This window comes from Panicum hallii, chromosome 1 (assembly GCF_002211085.1).
Source record: "Panicum hallii strain FIL2 chromosome 1, PHallii_v3.1, whole genome shotgun sequence".
Taxonomy (NCBI): Eukaryota; Viridiplantae; Streptophyta; class Magnoliopsida; order Poales; family Poaceae; genus Panicum; species Panicum hallii.
Window position 1 is genome coordinate 59,583,556 of NC_038042.1, and position 12,404 is coordinate 59,595,959.

Consider the following 12,404-nt stretch of genomic DNA (forward strand, 5'->3'; position numbering starts at 1 on the left):
CCAGAAGAAGTCGAGGCTGGAGCAGACTCCATCTCGATCTGTGCTGCGGAAGTGTGGAGCGACAAGTTGTCGAGCCCGTCGACGAACTTGTCGAGGTCGCTGCGGAGATCCGCAACGGGGGTTTTTGGCTTCATGTCGACGAGGAATCGCCGGAAACTGCCCGCACCATCTGCGACGCAGACTCATGAACCAAAAACGAATGTCGTGCCCTGAGAGGGAACTGACCTGATGAATTTGAACGATGCCATCGAGCTCACTGATGGATCTTCGACGCGTCCCCCTACCTAGCGCGCCAGCTGTCGGTGTTTAACCGGCTGCCCACCGAGGGATATGACCAAGGTGGTAAGTTTTGGGCGAGGAGACGCCGAGATCAGGAACTCGAAGGTGCAAGGAACACAAGACTTAGACAGGTTCGGGCCGCACGGAGCATAACACCCTACGTCCTGTATGGTTTGTATTGCCTTTAATGCAGAATGACCTAATGATCTTCTCTTTTGAGAGGGGTCCCTGACCTCCCTTATATATCCGAGAGGTCAGAGTTACAAAGATGCTAACCAACTCCCGTCGAGGGATCACACCAGACCACATCTCGAGTAGATCCTCTCCGTGTTGGTTAGCTCTATCTCCTATTTAAACGGGATAAACAAGAGATAAACAAAATGAATAAGAGATAAGACGGGCTTAATCTCTTAAACTTCGTAACGTGCCCAGCCCGGTGGCCCCGGGTCTGACAGGGACAATACAAGATGCTTGCCCCATGACGCAGGACTTGGACGGTGGTCACCGGAAGCCCCTACCGACGGGATGGGAAGGCCCGACTAATGAAGCTGACGACTCCAACTCATGGGGTTGGGAGTTCTTTCTTTTTATCTTTACACCCTTAGATCTCCTGTAATGGAGCCTCCCTTGGACTATAAAAGGAAGGGTCTTCCACCTAGGAAAAGAGTGACAACTCATCACATCCTCCACTCGAAAGCTTATAACTCTCCAAACTCTCCCGAGCACCTGGGTTCAAGCAATACAACCTACTGATCCCCGACTGAATGTAGGGCATTTTGCCTGAAGACGCACGATACACATTTCGAGTATGTTTAACTGTCGGCCATTTTTGGAACTGACAAAGGTAGAGTCCAACGGCGGAGGTGGCGAGCCCCCCCCCCCACGCGTTTTGTTGTCATGGTGTTGTTGACTGCGAGACAGTCTGCGAGAAGTCCGGATCTGGTGTTATCACTCTGTCAGGTGGTGTGTGGTGTTGCAGCAGCACTGTGGCGTTGGGTCCCGCATGGCGGTGCCCTTCTCGGTACAATGTTGTCTATTTCTTTTGGTTCCCTGTCGACGCGGAGCCACGCGTGGAGGCAACAACGACTGCATGAGTGCGAGACATTTGGATGGTGCCGCGAGATTGGCTTGGCGCCGTTGCGAGCCGTGTGTGGCAACGCATTTCCGCTGCCGTTTGAGTGGAGTGGTGCGGCCGCGTTAATATCCCAATCCAACCGGCCGATTCGAGTTGAGTTGAGAGCTTACACACGTTGATGTCTCAATTCAATTCTCTTTCTTTTCTTTTCCTGACTATAGTCTTGCTATATCAATAGATCGCACTATATTGTGAGGTTCCTTTAAAAAAAATCCAAAGCCGTTGGCTGAAGCAATGACTGAGAGACCCCAGGTCCCACTAGCAGTGGCTGAAGCACCGTCAAGTGGGCCCAGGGCCAACACCGTACCCGGGACCCACACGCCATCGCGTCCACGCGCTTCTGTTCTGTTCCTGTCCAGGGCAGCGACACGTTAAAGAAAAGGAATCCGCGCAGCGGCAAGACGCGGCAAACTCCCCCAGTTTTTTCCCCTTTTGCAGTCCGGTCCTTCCCAAGCCCCACCCCAGGCGACTCGATTTACATCCAGGTCCACGTCGCCGGCGCGGCCATGGCGTTCACCTTCCTGCTAGGTTTCCTCCTCGGCGCCCTAGCACTGGCCGCCCTCGAGGCGGCTGCGGCCCTGCTCCTAGTTCGCCGCCTCCGCCGCAGGCAGGCAGCGGCGGCGGAGGCGGCGGGTGCGCCGGCCGCCGACGAACTGCCCGGGGAACGCCCGTTCCCCTACGAGAAGCAGGTACAGTGGGATGCTAACGCTTGCTGCGCCTGTCCTTGCTTCCCCTTCGATTCGATTCGCTCGCCTTCCTTCCGTCCCTCCCTCTTGGGCCACCGACTGCCTGCCTGCCATGGGAGGGAGTAGTAACTGCCTCTGCAGGACCGATCGCCTCCCCACTTTTGCTGCTTGCCTTCCTGCGCAAATGCCTCTCTACAAGCGGAGCGTGTATATGTAACTCCGCTAGCTTGCTTTCACTTCGGCTGGATGGGAGGGAGGAGCCTCACTGTGAATTCATGTTACTTCTCCCCCCAGTTGCTCTTGTTCAATTGCTGAAACGGTTTGATTCTGTGCCTGGATCTTAGCTTTTGCTTGCTACTAGGGGCTAATATAATACCGGTGCTCCCCTTGTTGTATGCTACTGCGTGGCCCCATTTGATTAATTTAGACATTTGGAGTTCATTAGCCAGTAGACTTCAGAGCCACTGATGATAGCTGTGTAAGTCACATTAATGTCTTAAATAAATCTGCAGTTCGCACTTCAGCATAGTGTCGAGTAGATTGCATTACTAATTGACGGCAAATCTGAGCTATTGACATGTATTCGATGTTCTGTATTTTGATTCGAGAAAAATCTAACTACCAAAGTGTTATGTGTTTTCAGGGTTCTCTGTGGATACTGGAGCCAGAGAAGGTACCAAAAGTTAGTAATGAACGCTTATCAGTCGGAGGTCCCAAAGAGATGAAAGACAAAAAGAATATTGTGGAGGTTTTCCCTGCAAAGAAGATGGCTAAAATCAAGGGGCATTTCCTTTGCTTGTCTGGTCCCGATGGCTCCCAGGCAACCATTGATCTTCTGAATTGCATGGTCCTTTCAGTTTCTGCATCAAGTATGCCCTCACGCAAATGGTTAGTGCTAGGAAACTAACTACCATTTGTCAGTGACTCATCAACCACTGCCTGCCATGTAAACATGGGAAGTTAGTTGAATTTTGCCATGCATTCTTAATTATCAAATACAATTCAGAAGTATATTTGAGTAATAAGGACATTGAAAGCTTTGGTTGAATATGTATATGTTGCAATCAGGTAAAGTTAAGTACGTTTTATTTCTTGAAGGAACTTCTATAGGAGTGAAATTCATCTTACAAGGTAGCTTAAGAGTGCTTGTCAAACAACTTTCTGTGCCTTAGCTACTTTAGGGTTGATTGTTGATCATTGATCATCGACTTTTATACTTGACTCTCGGTATAACTGTACTGCTTTTGCTAACTGTCAGGGCTAAGAGGTATCCAATAAAATTAGAAAGCAAGGACTATGAGATTTATAATGGAAGCAAGGTGTGCTATCTTTATACAGACACTTCCTGGGAGAAGGAATCATGGTGTAAAGCTCTTCGTATTGCTGCTACTGCTGACAAGGAAAAGTTAAATTGGCATGCCAAGCTGAGTGAAGAGTTCCTTAATTACATATCATCGCTGAATTCTGAATACCCATGTTTCCTAAAGCCCCCAGTACTCTCTGGTGAGGATCACGAGGTTATGGACAGGACATCAAAGACCGATGGATCTTCAAAAGTCCGTCTTTTCCTGAAGAAGCTGGCAAAGAAGGCATCTGCAAAGGCTCCATTAGAGGGCAAAACAAGTTCAGGATCATCGGTGCAGGGGGAAAAAAAGATACTTGACAAATTGCGCAGCTATCAAGGTGCACCATTTATTGAAGCATTAATAGGTCCACAAGAGGATAAGCTCGGTAGCAGTTCAGTGCAAGATACGGTGAAAGCAACTGTCCCAGCTGCTGCATTGAATCAAAATGGACAGCTTTCAGTTTCACCTGATGTGAATGCGGATGATCGAGTTGCTGATGAAGGTACACTTTGTTGGAACCTCCTGTCATCGCGATTGTTTTTCGATGCTAAAATGAGTGATGAGATAAACAAGGCCATCAAAGCACGCATTCAGGTTAGATATACTTCTCACTCTCAATCCACTCTTGTCTATAGCTTTTACTGATTTTTTTTTGTTTGGTCAGAGGACTTTGTCAAATATGAGGACCCCATCTTATGTGGGTGAAATTATACTTACTGACTTCAGCCTTGGGGAACTTCCACCTTATGTACATGCAATGAGAGTCCTTCCGCTGGATCTGAATGAGTTGTGGGCCTTTGAGGTTGACTTTGAGTATTCAGGTGGAATACTGCTGCACATTGAAACAAGGCTTGAGGTTCAGGAACCAGAGTTGCAAAAGGACATTATGAAAAGTAATTTTGGAGCAGATGCCGATGGAGAAGTTGATTCTGATCTTCTTGAAAGTATTGAACAGTATGGTAACCAACTTAATGGTTCACATACAGCAGCTTCTTTGGCTGGGGAAAAAGATGAAGCAGGTCTCTTTTAATTTCACATGTCTTTCCCTGTTTATCATGTATATTGGAATCATTATTTATTCTTATGCAGTGAAGTGATTCAGTGATTATTAAACAATAAAGATAAATCATTTATTTTCTGCCAAACAGTTGTAGCAATTCTTATCTTCAGTATCTTGAGGAGTTTGTTTTCCTGTTTTGCCTATATATACTTGTACAGACTTATAGTATACATCGTTAGACTTTATGGTCCAACAGCTACTTCAGGCCTTTGGTTGACAGTGTTTTATATTGTTAAAATTTATTTATGCATTGAGAGACATTAGGTACGCATTACAAGAATTTTTGTCCTTGTTTCTTTATTTACTTTGTTTGATATGTCATTGTGAAAAAATATTGAGCTGTGAGAAAAAGTATAAGGGCAAAACACATATGCATCAAACTTGGATTTGGTTCATGAATGTGATAGTACAATTCTTTTGTAGCAGATGCATCAAGTCAGTTGAAGAGCACTGGATGGACCTCAGCATATGTATCAAGATGGAAAAATATATTGCATTCGATAGCTGATCATGTCTCGCAGGTTTGTTCCTCTCTTAATGTCTCTCTACCACCATAAATCTTTCACATGTATGATGCATTTTCTTCCACTATAGGTTCCACTTTCTCTGGCGATTAGGATTTCATCTGTTCGAGGTACCTTGCGGATACATCTGAAGCCCCCTCCTTCTGATCAAATTTGGTTTGGATTTACATCAATGCCTGATCTAGAATGGGACTTGGAATCTTCTGTTGGGGATAGGAAAATTACCAACAGTCATATCGCTACACTTATTGGTTACAGATTCAAGGTATTGAATGCACCTTTTGCTCTGACCTTGTGCTTGCTTTTGTACTTTGTTGTTCTAATTTGACGCATGCTTCACTGTTCAGGCTTCACTTCGTGATAGCTTAGTACTTCCAAATTGTGAAAGCATCTCCATGCCGTGGATGTTGGCAGAAAAGGATGACTGGGTCCCTCGCAAGGATGCTCCTTTTATTTGGCTAAATCATGATACCACTGAGATAAGAAGCCATGCTACAGCTACAGCATCAACTCAGCCTGAGGAAAGTGGCCTAAAGGATGATGGTAGTAGCAAAAGGGCAATGCCGAGTTTACCCATTTTGTCAGCTGGGAGTGAGGAACCACTGAAAGCAGTGGCATCCATTGATGAGGCAAAACAAGAGCCCGGGTCAGAAGCATCATTGCACACCCAGTCTTCCTCGGGTCCAGCTGGTGAATCTGTCCATAGCGATGACCCTGATGAGTTGAGGAGGCCTCTGCTGATCACAGAAAAGCTTCAGGAAGATGCTTCAGAAAGCAGAGTTGGATCTCCCATGCACACATCTCTGAGGGCGGTGATACCAGTGGGGGAGCAGCCACAGGCATCAGCATCCTCCATTGGAGAGGACGCGAAGAGAAAAAGCGGGAGGCGAGCTCGGATGATGGATTTCGGGAAGAGGATGGGAGATAAACTGGAGGAGAAGAGGCGGACCATCGAAGAGAAGGGGAGGCATATCGTGGAAAAGATGCGAGAGAATGCTAGGACCAACAGCTTGGAAAGGACTAGTAGCTAGCGAGGATGTAGGATCCACAGCTTGTTTCATTGATTGGGAAACGGTGTATAGGCTGAACTTGCGTGCTTTATTTGTAGAGTGGTAGCTGCTACTTCTGCAACATTCACGATTCCACGATTGCTGACGCGTGTGATGGCAAATATGCATGGATGGATGACCGATGTACTTGAAGTTGCATGTGTGTAGCAGCTTGGGGAATACTATGAAAACGCAGGCATCAAGGGATAGGTTGCTTGCAGGTGACATTACTATCTATCTGCTAGTTAGTAGAATATATAGAAGCTAACATGTTAAAAGTAATGGTACCGTAGGCAGAGTCCATCAAAACAAAATGTCTAATCAGCAAAAGAAGCTTCCAGATTTGGGGTTTGTTTGCTGGCCTCATTTAACCAAGCATGAATGAATATAATGAATTGTGACATCTTTGTCGATCAAAATGTTCCTTCTGTGAATTGTGCTGATCAATATGCAATAAGCACCTGGCTACATTAGCTAATGAGGTTTTCTGATGTTTCAACAAAAGTTACTAGATGTAGGTCCAGCTACACCAATCAACCTCAGCACTATGGACTCCATCCCTTTCTTTTCAGGCAGCCAAACAATCAATTTGCAGCCTCCATATATTTCAATCATACAGAAAAGGACACGTCTCAAACAACACCAATGCCGTTATTCATAAATAAAACCGAGACGGGAAGAGGCAGACAGCCTCCCCCCCGCATTGCACTTACAAGGGAGCGGGGCTCGAACCCCGGTCTCCTGGCTGAGAGCGAACTCCACTAGCCAGCAGCCCGCGAGAGCGTCTGCTCAATGCCATTATTCATATAATCATATTTTCTACTTACTCTCTCTGCTAGTTCTAATTTGAGCAGCATCTTTTTTTCCTTTTCGGAACGTTGGATCCCTGTTACGACAATACAACCTATGATAAAATCAATTATTCACATACAAGAGCAGATCCAAATCCAGGCACAATCTTGAGTTAAGTCGGTCATCAGCAAAATTTCTCTGCCACTATGGGTACTGCATCTAGAGGCGCAAAGACTCTAGCAGATAAGGACAAACAGGGTTTGCATCACCATCGCTCACGAACTATTATATCTTGAAGTGCTTGTATCCATAATCAGAGCTTGTCATGCCCTCTTCCCAGTCGCCCATTCTTTTGCCGCCAAAAACAACTTGTTTGATGCCCAAGTGTCTGCAAGTGCAGCCAAAGCCAAATTAACAGCAGAAGTTAAAGCGTATGGTGTTTTTAAATATGAAAAACAGAATGCAGAATTTCATTATGCAAATGTTCCGCACTTCCACTTTGAAGTGATGCAGTCAAGCATTCCGGATGCTTACCTGGAACTAGAAATCTGGAATAGTACTAACAGCCCTGATAAGTGGTCTATGCTGCACTACTTTGCAATGCGTATCCCATTACTATAAAGCTAGCATTCAAGGAATACATAGTAAACAGGGGCATAAAATGGCTAGTTTCAAGGAATACCTTTCTAGAGGGTATTAAAGATCTCTTTTACTCTTTCTAGGCTAACCTTCATAGTTTGGGTTTAGCTACACATGTCTATGGAGTTTCAGGCACCAACTGATCGCTGCAGTTGGGGCGATAATGAGATGTCCAGTAACAAAGCAACTTCCAAGCTAAGACTGCTACTATATTTTACATGATCAGTGAAAGAGGTCTTACTCTGAGCTCAACTGTGTTAGGCAGTTCAGTAATACATCCAGTGCAAGGTAATCTGAGGTTCCGAGATCCACCCTGAAAGAAGTGAGTTTCAGAATCTGTACTTATCATTACACGAGTGCCAAAACTATTGAGTGCTTCATATGCTCACCAAACCCTAGCCCAATTGTCTTGAAACTCAACATCACTGATATCATGGAAAGATGATGGCATTACTGATGAAGCTTCGTCAGAATCATATGAAGGATCATAGTCCAACATTGAGTTGGCTAGCTGAAATTAAAGTTGATAACATTGCAGATCTCAAAAGGAGTCTAGGAATTAAGTAGCCAACAGAGAACATAAAAAATTACATTTGAATGAACCCAACCTGCAAATTTGAAGAATTATAAGCTCCTAGCCTTCCCATTACATACCAAGCCTGAATTACCTGTGAAGAATACTCCATGTCAAGACAGAGTGTGTTGTTTTCTGGATAATGAGAATGCAATCAAACTGTATCAAGTCACTTTACACCGCCAAGCAGGTCAACATCTCGATCTGTTGGTTCTCCAAAGAGCTCAAACCAAATGAATGAATTCAATGGGTTGAAGCTGCAATAAATAGGGGAAAAACACCAATCAGGGTTTACTTGCTGAAGCTGCAATAATAATCGAAGTAAAAAAGAGAAGTGATTAATTCCAAAGTTTGAGCATGTACACACGAGTTGGTTTAAAAGAACATGTAAGTTGAGGAGATGATCGTCTGTTCAGTCAGAAGGCCATTTCAACTAGTATAGTATCAAAGCTACAAGGTCTAAAGAGGGCGATATATCTTTTCAGCAGAAACATGGAACCATTGCATTAGGAGCAGAAGTGTTTAGCAGCCCAGGTATTTCAATTGAGTTGAAACTATCACGGTATCATGTGTGCTGCAGGAAATATTAGCACAGTCCGCTTTCTGATGTGTTCACATGGAAAACAGAGGGATACAAGTGCGACTAGTGTGGATGAGAATCTCACTCTCGGAAGCTGACTTTGAAAGCAACAATGGACCCTGTCTTGGATTTATTGAATTGAGCCCTGCCTTTCTTGCGCACCCTTTCTTGGATCTGTGAATTGTGAACCGTGTACGTGAGGCTTGGCATAGAATAATTGGTGTCTAAATTTATTTATTTATTTAGTAAAACAGCGAAACGGGAAAGAGCAAAAGAGTACGGCGGCGACCTCCACGGCACGCAGGACTCACCCTTTGCTTCATGAGCTCTGGGTTCCCGATGCTATCACCAAGAATGGCGCGGAGCTCGTCGTCATCCCTGCAGGCATTCTCCAGGACCCTGCATTACCACATGACAGCAATACGAAACGTTGGGACGGGATTCATTTCGACAGGAAGCAAGGGAAAATGAAACAAACAAACAAAGGAACGAAGCTGCGAGTTGAAATAGGGAGAGGAAAAGGAGGCACGAGTTGAAGCTGCGTACTTGGCCCATCCGGGGTAGGTGTGCTCGCGGTCGTACTCGCGGCGGCGGCGCTCCTCCCGCACCTTTACCAAGCGGCGCTCCCTCGCCGTCGTCCCGGACGCCGCCGCCGCGTTCTCCCCGGCACCACCTCTCCCCGCGACGGCTGCGGGTACGAAGACGTGGAGAGGACGAGGTTGTGGCGGCGGCCGCGGGAACGCCGGGAAGAGGGAGAGGAGAGGGGTTTTAGCAAGCGGCGGGAGGAGCCGTGGCATCGTCGTTTCACTTTCACAGCAGACAACAGGAAGAGGAAGAGGAAGCTTATCTTCTTCCTCATTCCGCCGCGCCGCTTGCTATTTGCCTGGGCCTTGGCTGGGTTGGGCTGGGCTGCCTATTTTCAAGTCAAGGGCCTGGGCAGTCTTGGGCCAGCCCAGTAGTCAGGTCCACAAACCTGTTAGTCTGCTAGTGTAGTAGTGTCCATTTTTCTTTTTGATTGACGCGAGCTTCCCATTACGTATATTTATTATTCAGGGGGAATAAAACACTTTTCCAGCTGCCAGCAGATTATTTACAAGCTCACACTGAACTAAAGACACATTACCAGAACAGACTACGCGCTACTCCTAGAGAACACAATGTTTTCCACAGTTCCACTCTCACGCCCCTGGTACATCAATCTTCAGCCCTCGATGCGCACAACAGTGCTGGCCTTTTGCGGCCTGCAGAACCAGTTTGACGCCTTCTCGCACCATGTCCTGCATTTCCGCTGGGATAGAGCCCTCATTTATTCTTCTGTGCTAAGACCTATGCTATAACAAAGTGAATATATTCACCCAGCAAGTAACAAGAGTGAGCATATAAAACAGAGAGTGAGCTTACAAGCTCAAGTGTGTCAGCACTCAGCAGCATGGCTTGTCCATTCGCCCCAAAACGCTTATGAAGCGATATACGACACACCTGAAAATAATTTTTAGCACTGGACTAAGTACACAGAGTAACAAATCATGGTTGGAGACAAAAACAAAGAGCACATCATTACCTAACTTCATTACCGTGCTGGTATGATCGAAAATCATGAATGGACCAAACAGACTTGGTTATAGAATTGTAACTCTGCACTCAAGTATCAATCAAGTGTAGCCTCTAGATAGTCTGGCCTTGGAGCAGGAGCATGCCCCCCAGTCTCAACTGCAGGCTACGTTGATTCCAGCAGCCTTGCTTGGTGCAGCAATTTGTAAACACTTTTCGTTATTAGGCCTCTCTCGATAGCGCGAACCCACAACATATTAAGGGTTTCCTTCTCATCAGCATAAGTCGTGCACAGGCAGTTGTAAATATGGGGCGTTATGCGCAACTGATCCTTCGCCATGCCATCCAAAGTATTCGAAGCGGCAGCTGGCTTTCCTTCAGCCAGATATGCATAGGCAAGTGTGGCATACACTAGACTGTCACCCACTAAACCTTTGCCTTGCATCCGATCAAACACTTTTTGTGCCTGGTCAACCAAGCCTTTTCTGCAAAGCCTTCGAATTAGCGACCTATATACTGCTTTATCTGGTGGAAGGCCTCTTCTCATAAGCTCATCAGGGATGAGTAGTACTGCGTCTGCGCTATTCTTCTTGCAGAAACCATCGACAAGCCAGGAGAATACGCTATAGTTGGGTGAAAAACCTGCATGCATAAAAAATAAGCACATCATCATCAGAAGAGATTATTACTATAGCTAGATAATCAGAAAGTACAAGTTACTCCAAATGGATTTACTCTGATTGTAAGACAAGAATCTCATTTTTTTTTTGTTCATCTGATGCAGTCTTATAATCAGCTGGTGGTAGTAAATGGCAACTGTATATAAGATAAGATACATTTGAAGTAATATAAGTACCTGCATCGACCATCTCAAACAAGGCTTCCTTGGCTTTGTCCAACTCCTTGGCCTTGCAGAATCCATGGATGAGAGCCTTGTAGGTGAACTGATTCAGCTGCAGCCCGGACTCCAACATCTTCCTCCTGACCTTGCATGCTGAAGTCATATCCCCTCTCTTGCAGTACGCATTGATTAGCGTGTTGCAGGTGACATGATCAGCCTGCACCTTCCTCTCATCCATCTCATTAAGCAACTGATTGACCTCCTTGATGTTGCCATCCTCACAGAGCTTCCTGAGAATAGCATTGTAAGTGGCAACCCCTGGGAGCATCCCCCTCGCCTCCATCTCCTCTCGTAGCTTGACCGCCTCCTCGATATCGCCCGCCCGGCAGTACCCATCAATGAGTGTGGTGTAGGTGACATTGTCTGGCGGCACCTGTGCTGCAATCATCTCAGTAAACAGCCCGGCCGCCTCCTTCACCCTGCCATCCTTGCACAACCCGTGGATCAAGGAGTTCCATGTGACGGTGTCCGCCTGTATCCCTTGGTTTTCCATGCGCTCCCGCACGCACATGGCCTCGTACCTCATCCCCTTCCTGCAGTAGAGGGCGATGATGGTGTTGAAAGAGAATTGGTCCAAGCGCACGGCAGCCGCGTCCATCCTGGTGATGAGCGCCTCGGCGCGTGCGGCGTCCCCAGCCTTGAGGCACACGTGCAGCATGGCGTTGCACACGTGGGTGCTGATGGCGACCCCGGCCCTGGTCATTTCGTCGAACACCCGGCGCGCGGTGGCCGTCATCCGGGCCCTGGCGAGCGCAGTGAGGAGCGCGGTGCAGGCGTGGGCGTCGGGGGCGAGGCCCCGGGCGCGCATTTGGTCGAACACCCGGACGGCGTCGTCGGGGCGTGCGGACTGGGAGAGGAGGAGGAGGAGCCAGCTGGGGACGTGGGGGTCGTGGTCGGCGAGGAGGGAGGGGAGCATGAGCGGGGAGGATAGCGGGTGGCGCAGGGAGAGATCCCGGAGGAGGGCGCGGGCAGCGGGGTGGTGGCGCGGGTGCGGCGCGAGGAGGCGGAGGAGCGCGAGGGAGGCGTCGAGCGGGGGCGGCGGCGGCAGGGCGCGGAAGAAGGCGAGCGCGGCGGAAGGGAGCGGGGAGAGGCGTTGAAGGACCGCGGCGAGGAGTGCGGGAGAGGCGGCGAGGAGCGGGAGATGGGGGCGGAAGGAGGTTTTGATGACGGCGGCGCAGAGCGGTCGGGAGAGGTCGACGGCGGCCATGGGTTGCATTGGGTGGCAGCTCAGCTCAGCTCCGCTCCGGCGGGAAGCGTTTGTTTTGTGTAACGAACCGGGTTTTCTCTC

The 12,404-nt window shown here is 47.7% G+C and overlaps 3 protein-coding genes across 10 annotated transcripts; 1 reads left to right on the plus strand and 2 right to left on the minus strand.

Moving 5' to 3' along the window:
• The first annotated feature begins 1,823 nt into the window (after positions 1-1,823).
• On the plus strand, positions 1,824-6,316 carry LOC112880870 (testis-expressed protein 2-like). 2 transcript variants are annotated; one of them, XM_025945606.1, is made up of 7 exons: positions 1,824-2,103; positions 2,744-2,988; positions 3,359-4,040; positions 4,111-4,465; positions 4,930-5,027; positions 5,101-5,295; positions 5,378-6,316. In XM_025945606.1, exons 1-7 carry the CDS (start codon positions 1,921-1,923, stop codon positions 6,059-6,061), a joined length of 2,442 nt encoding a protein of 813 aa, XP_025801391.1. In that variant the 5' UTR covers positions 1,824-1,920; the 3' UTR covers positions 6,062-6,316. The 2 variants fall into 2 exon arrangements, with proteins under 2 accessions (XP_025801391.1, XP_025801395.1); XM_025945610.1 differs by having other exon boundaries at positions 1,825-2,103; positions 4,933-5,027.
• Positions 6,317-6,711: 395 nt separating this feature from the next.
• LOC112880908 lies at positions 6,712-9,499 on the minus strand. Its single transcript, XM_025945641.1, has 8 exons — positions 9,211-9,499; positions 8,976-9,063; positions 8,750-8,838; positions 8,263-8,341; positions 8,119-8,178; positions 7,900-8,021; positions 7,752-7,823; positions 6,712-7,259 (listed from the first exon to the last, which is right to left on the minus strand). Exons 1-8 carry the CDS (start codon positions 9,459-9,461, stop codon positions 7,157-7,159), a joined length of 864 nt encoding a protein of 287 aa, XP_025801426.1. The 5' UTR covers positions 9,462-9,499; the 3' UTR covers positions 6,712-7,156.
• A 191-nt stretch (positions 9,500-9,690) lies between these two features.
• On the minus strand, positions 9,691-12,388 carry LOC112880884 (pentatricopeptide repeat-containing protein At5g38730). Of its 7 annotated transcripts, none has more exons than XR_003226444.1 (4): positions 11,072-12,388; positions 10,226-10,857; positions 10,066-10,143; positions 9,691-9,941 (listed from the first exon to the last, which is right to left on the minus strand). XR_003226444.1 is itself a non-coding variant. In XM_025945634.1 (2 exons), exons 1-2 carry the CDS (start codon positions 12,330-12,332, stop codon positions 10,382-10,384), a joined length of 1,737 nt encoding a protein of 578 aa, XP_025801419.1. In that variant the 5' UTR covers positions 12,333-12,388; the 3' UTR covers positions 10,222-10,381. The 7 variants fall into 7 exon arrangements, 1 of the variants encoding a protein (XP_025801419.1); XR_003226442.1 differs by having other exon boundaries at positions 9,691-9,952; XR_003226443.1 differs by having other exon boundaries at positions 9,691-9,978.
• Positions 12,389-12,404: the final 16 nt, after the last annotated feature.

Excerpts from the sequence above, each read along its gene's own strand:
- LOC112880870 (XM_025945606.1), top strand. The coding sequence starts at position 1,921 with ATGGCGTTCACCTTCCTGCTAGGTTTCCTCCTCGGCGCCCTAGCACTG. Across the intron at positions 4,466-4,929 it reads TGGGGAAAAAGATGAAGCAG|CAGATGCATCAAGTCAGTTG; the intron begins GTCTCTTTTAAT and ends ATTCTTTTGTAG. Across the intron at positions 5,028-5,100 it reads TAGCTGATCATGTCTCGCAG|GTTCCACTTTCTCTGGCGAT; the intron begins GTTTGTTCCTCT and ends CTTCCACTATAG.
- LOC112880908 (XM_025945641.1), bottom strand. The coding sequence starts at position 9,461 with ATGCCACGGCTCCTCCCGCCGCTTGCTAAAACCCCTCTCCTCTCCCTC. Across the intron at positions 8,179-8,262 it reads ATGTTGACCTGCTTGGCGGT|GTAATTCAGGCTTGGTATGT; the intron begins GTAAAGTGACTT and ends TATTCTTCACAG. Across the intron at positions 7,260-7,751 it reads CTAACACAGTTGAGCTCAGA|ACACTTGGGCATCAAACAAG; the intron begins GTAAGACCTCTT and ends CTGCACTTGCAG.
- LOC112880884 (XM_025945634.1), bottom strand. The coding sequence starts at position 12,332 with ATGCAACCCATGGCCGCCGTCGACCTCTCCCGACCGCTCTGCGCCGCC. Across the intron at positions 10,858-11,071 it reads GTTTGAGATGGTCGATGCAG|GTTTTTCACCCAACTATAGC; the intron begins GTACTTATATTA and ends TTATGCATGCAG.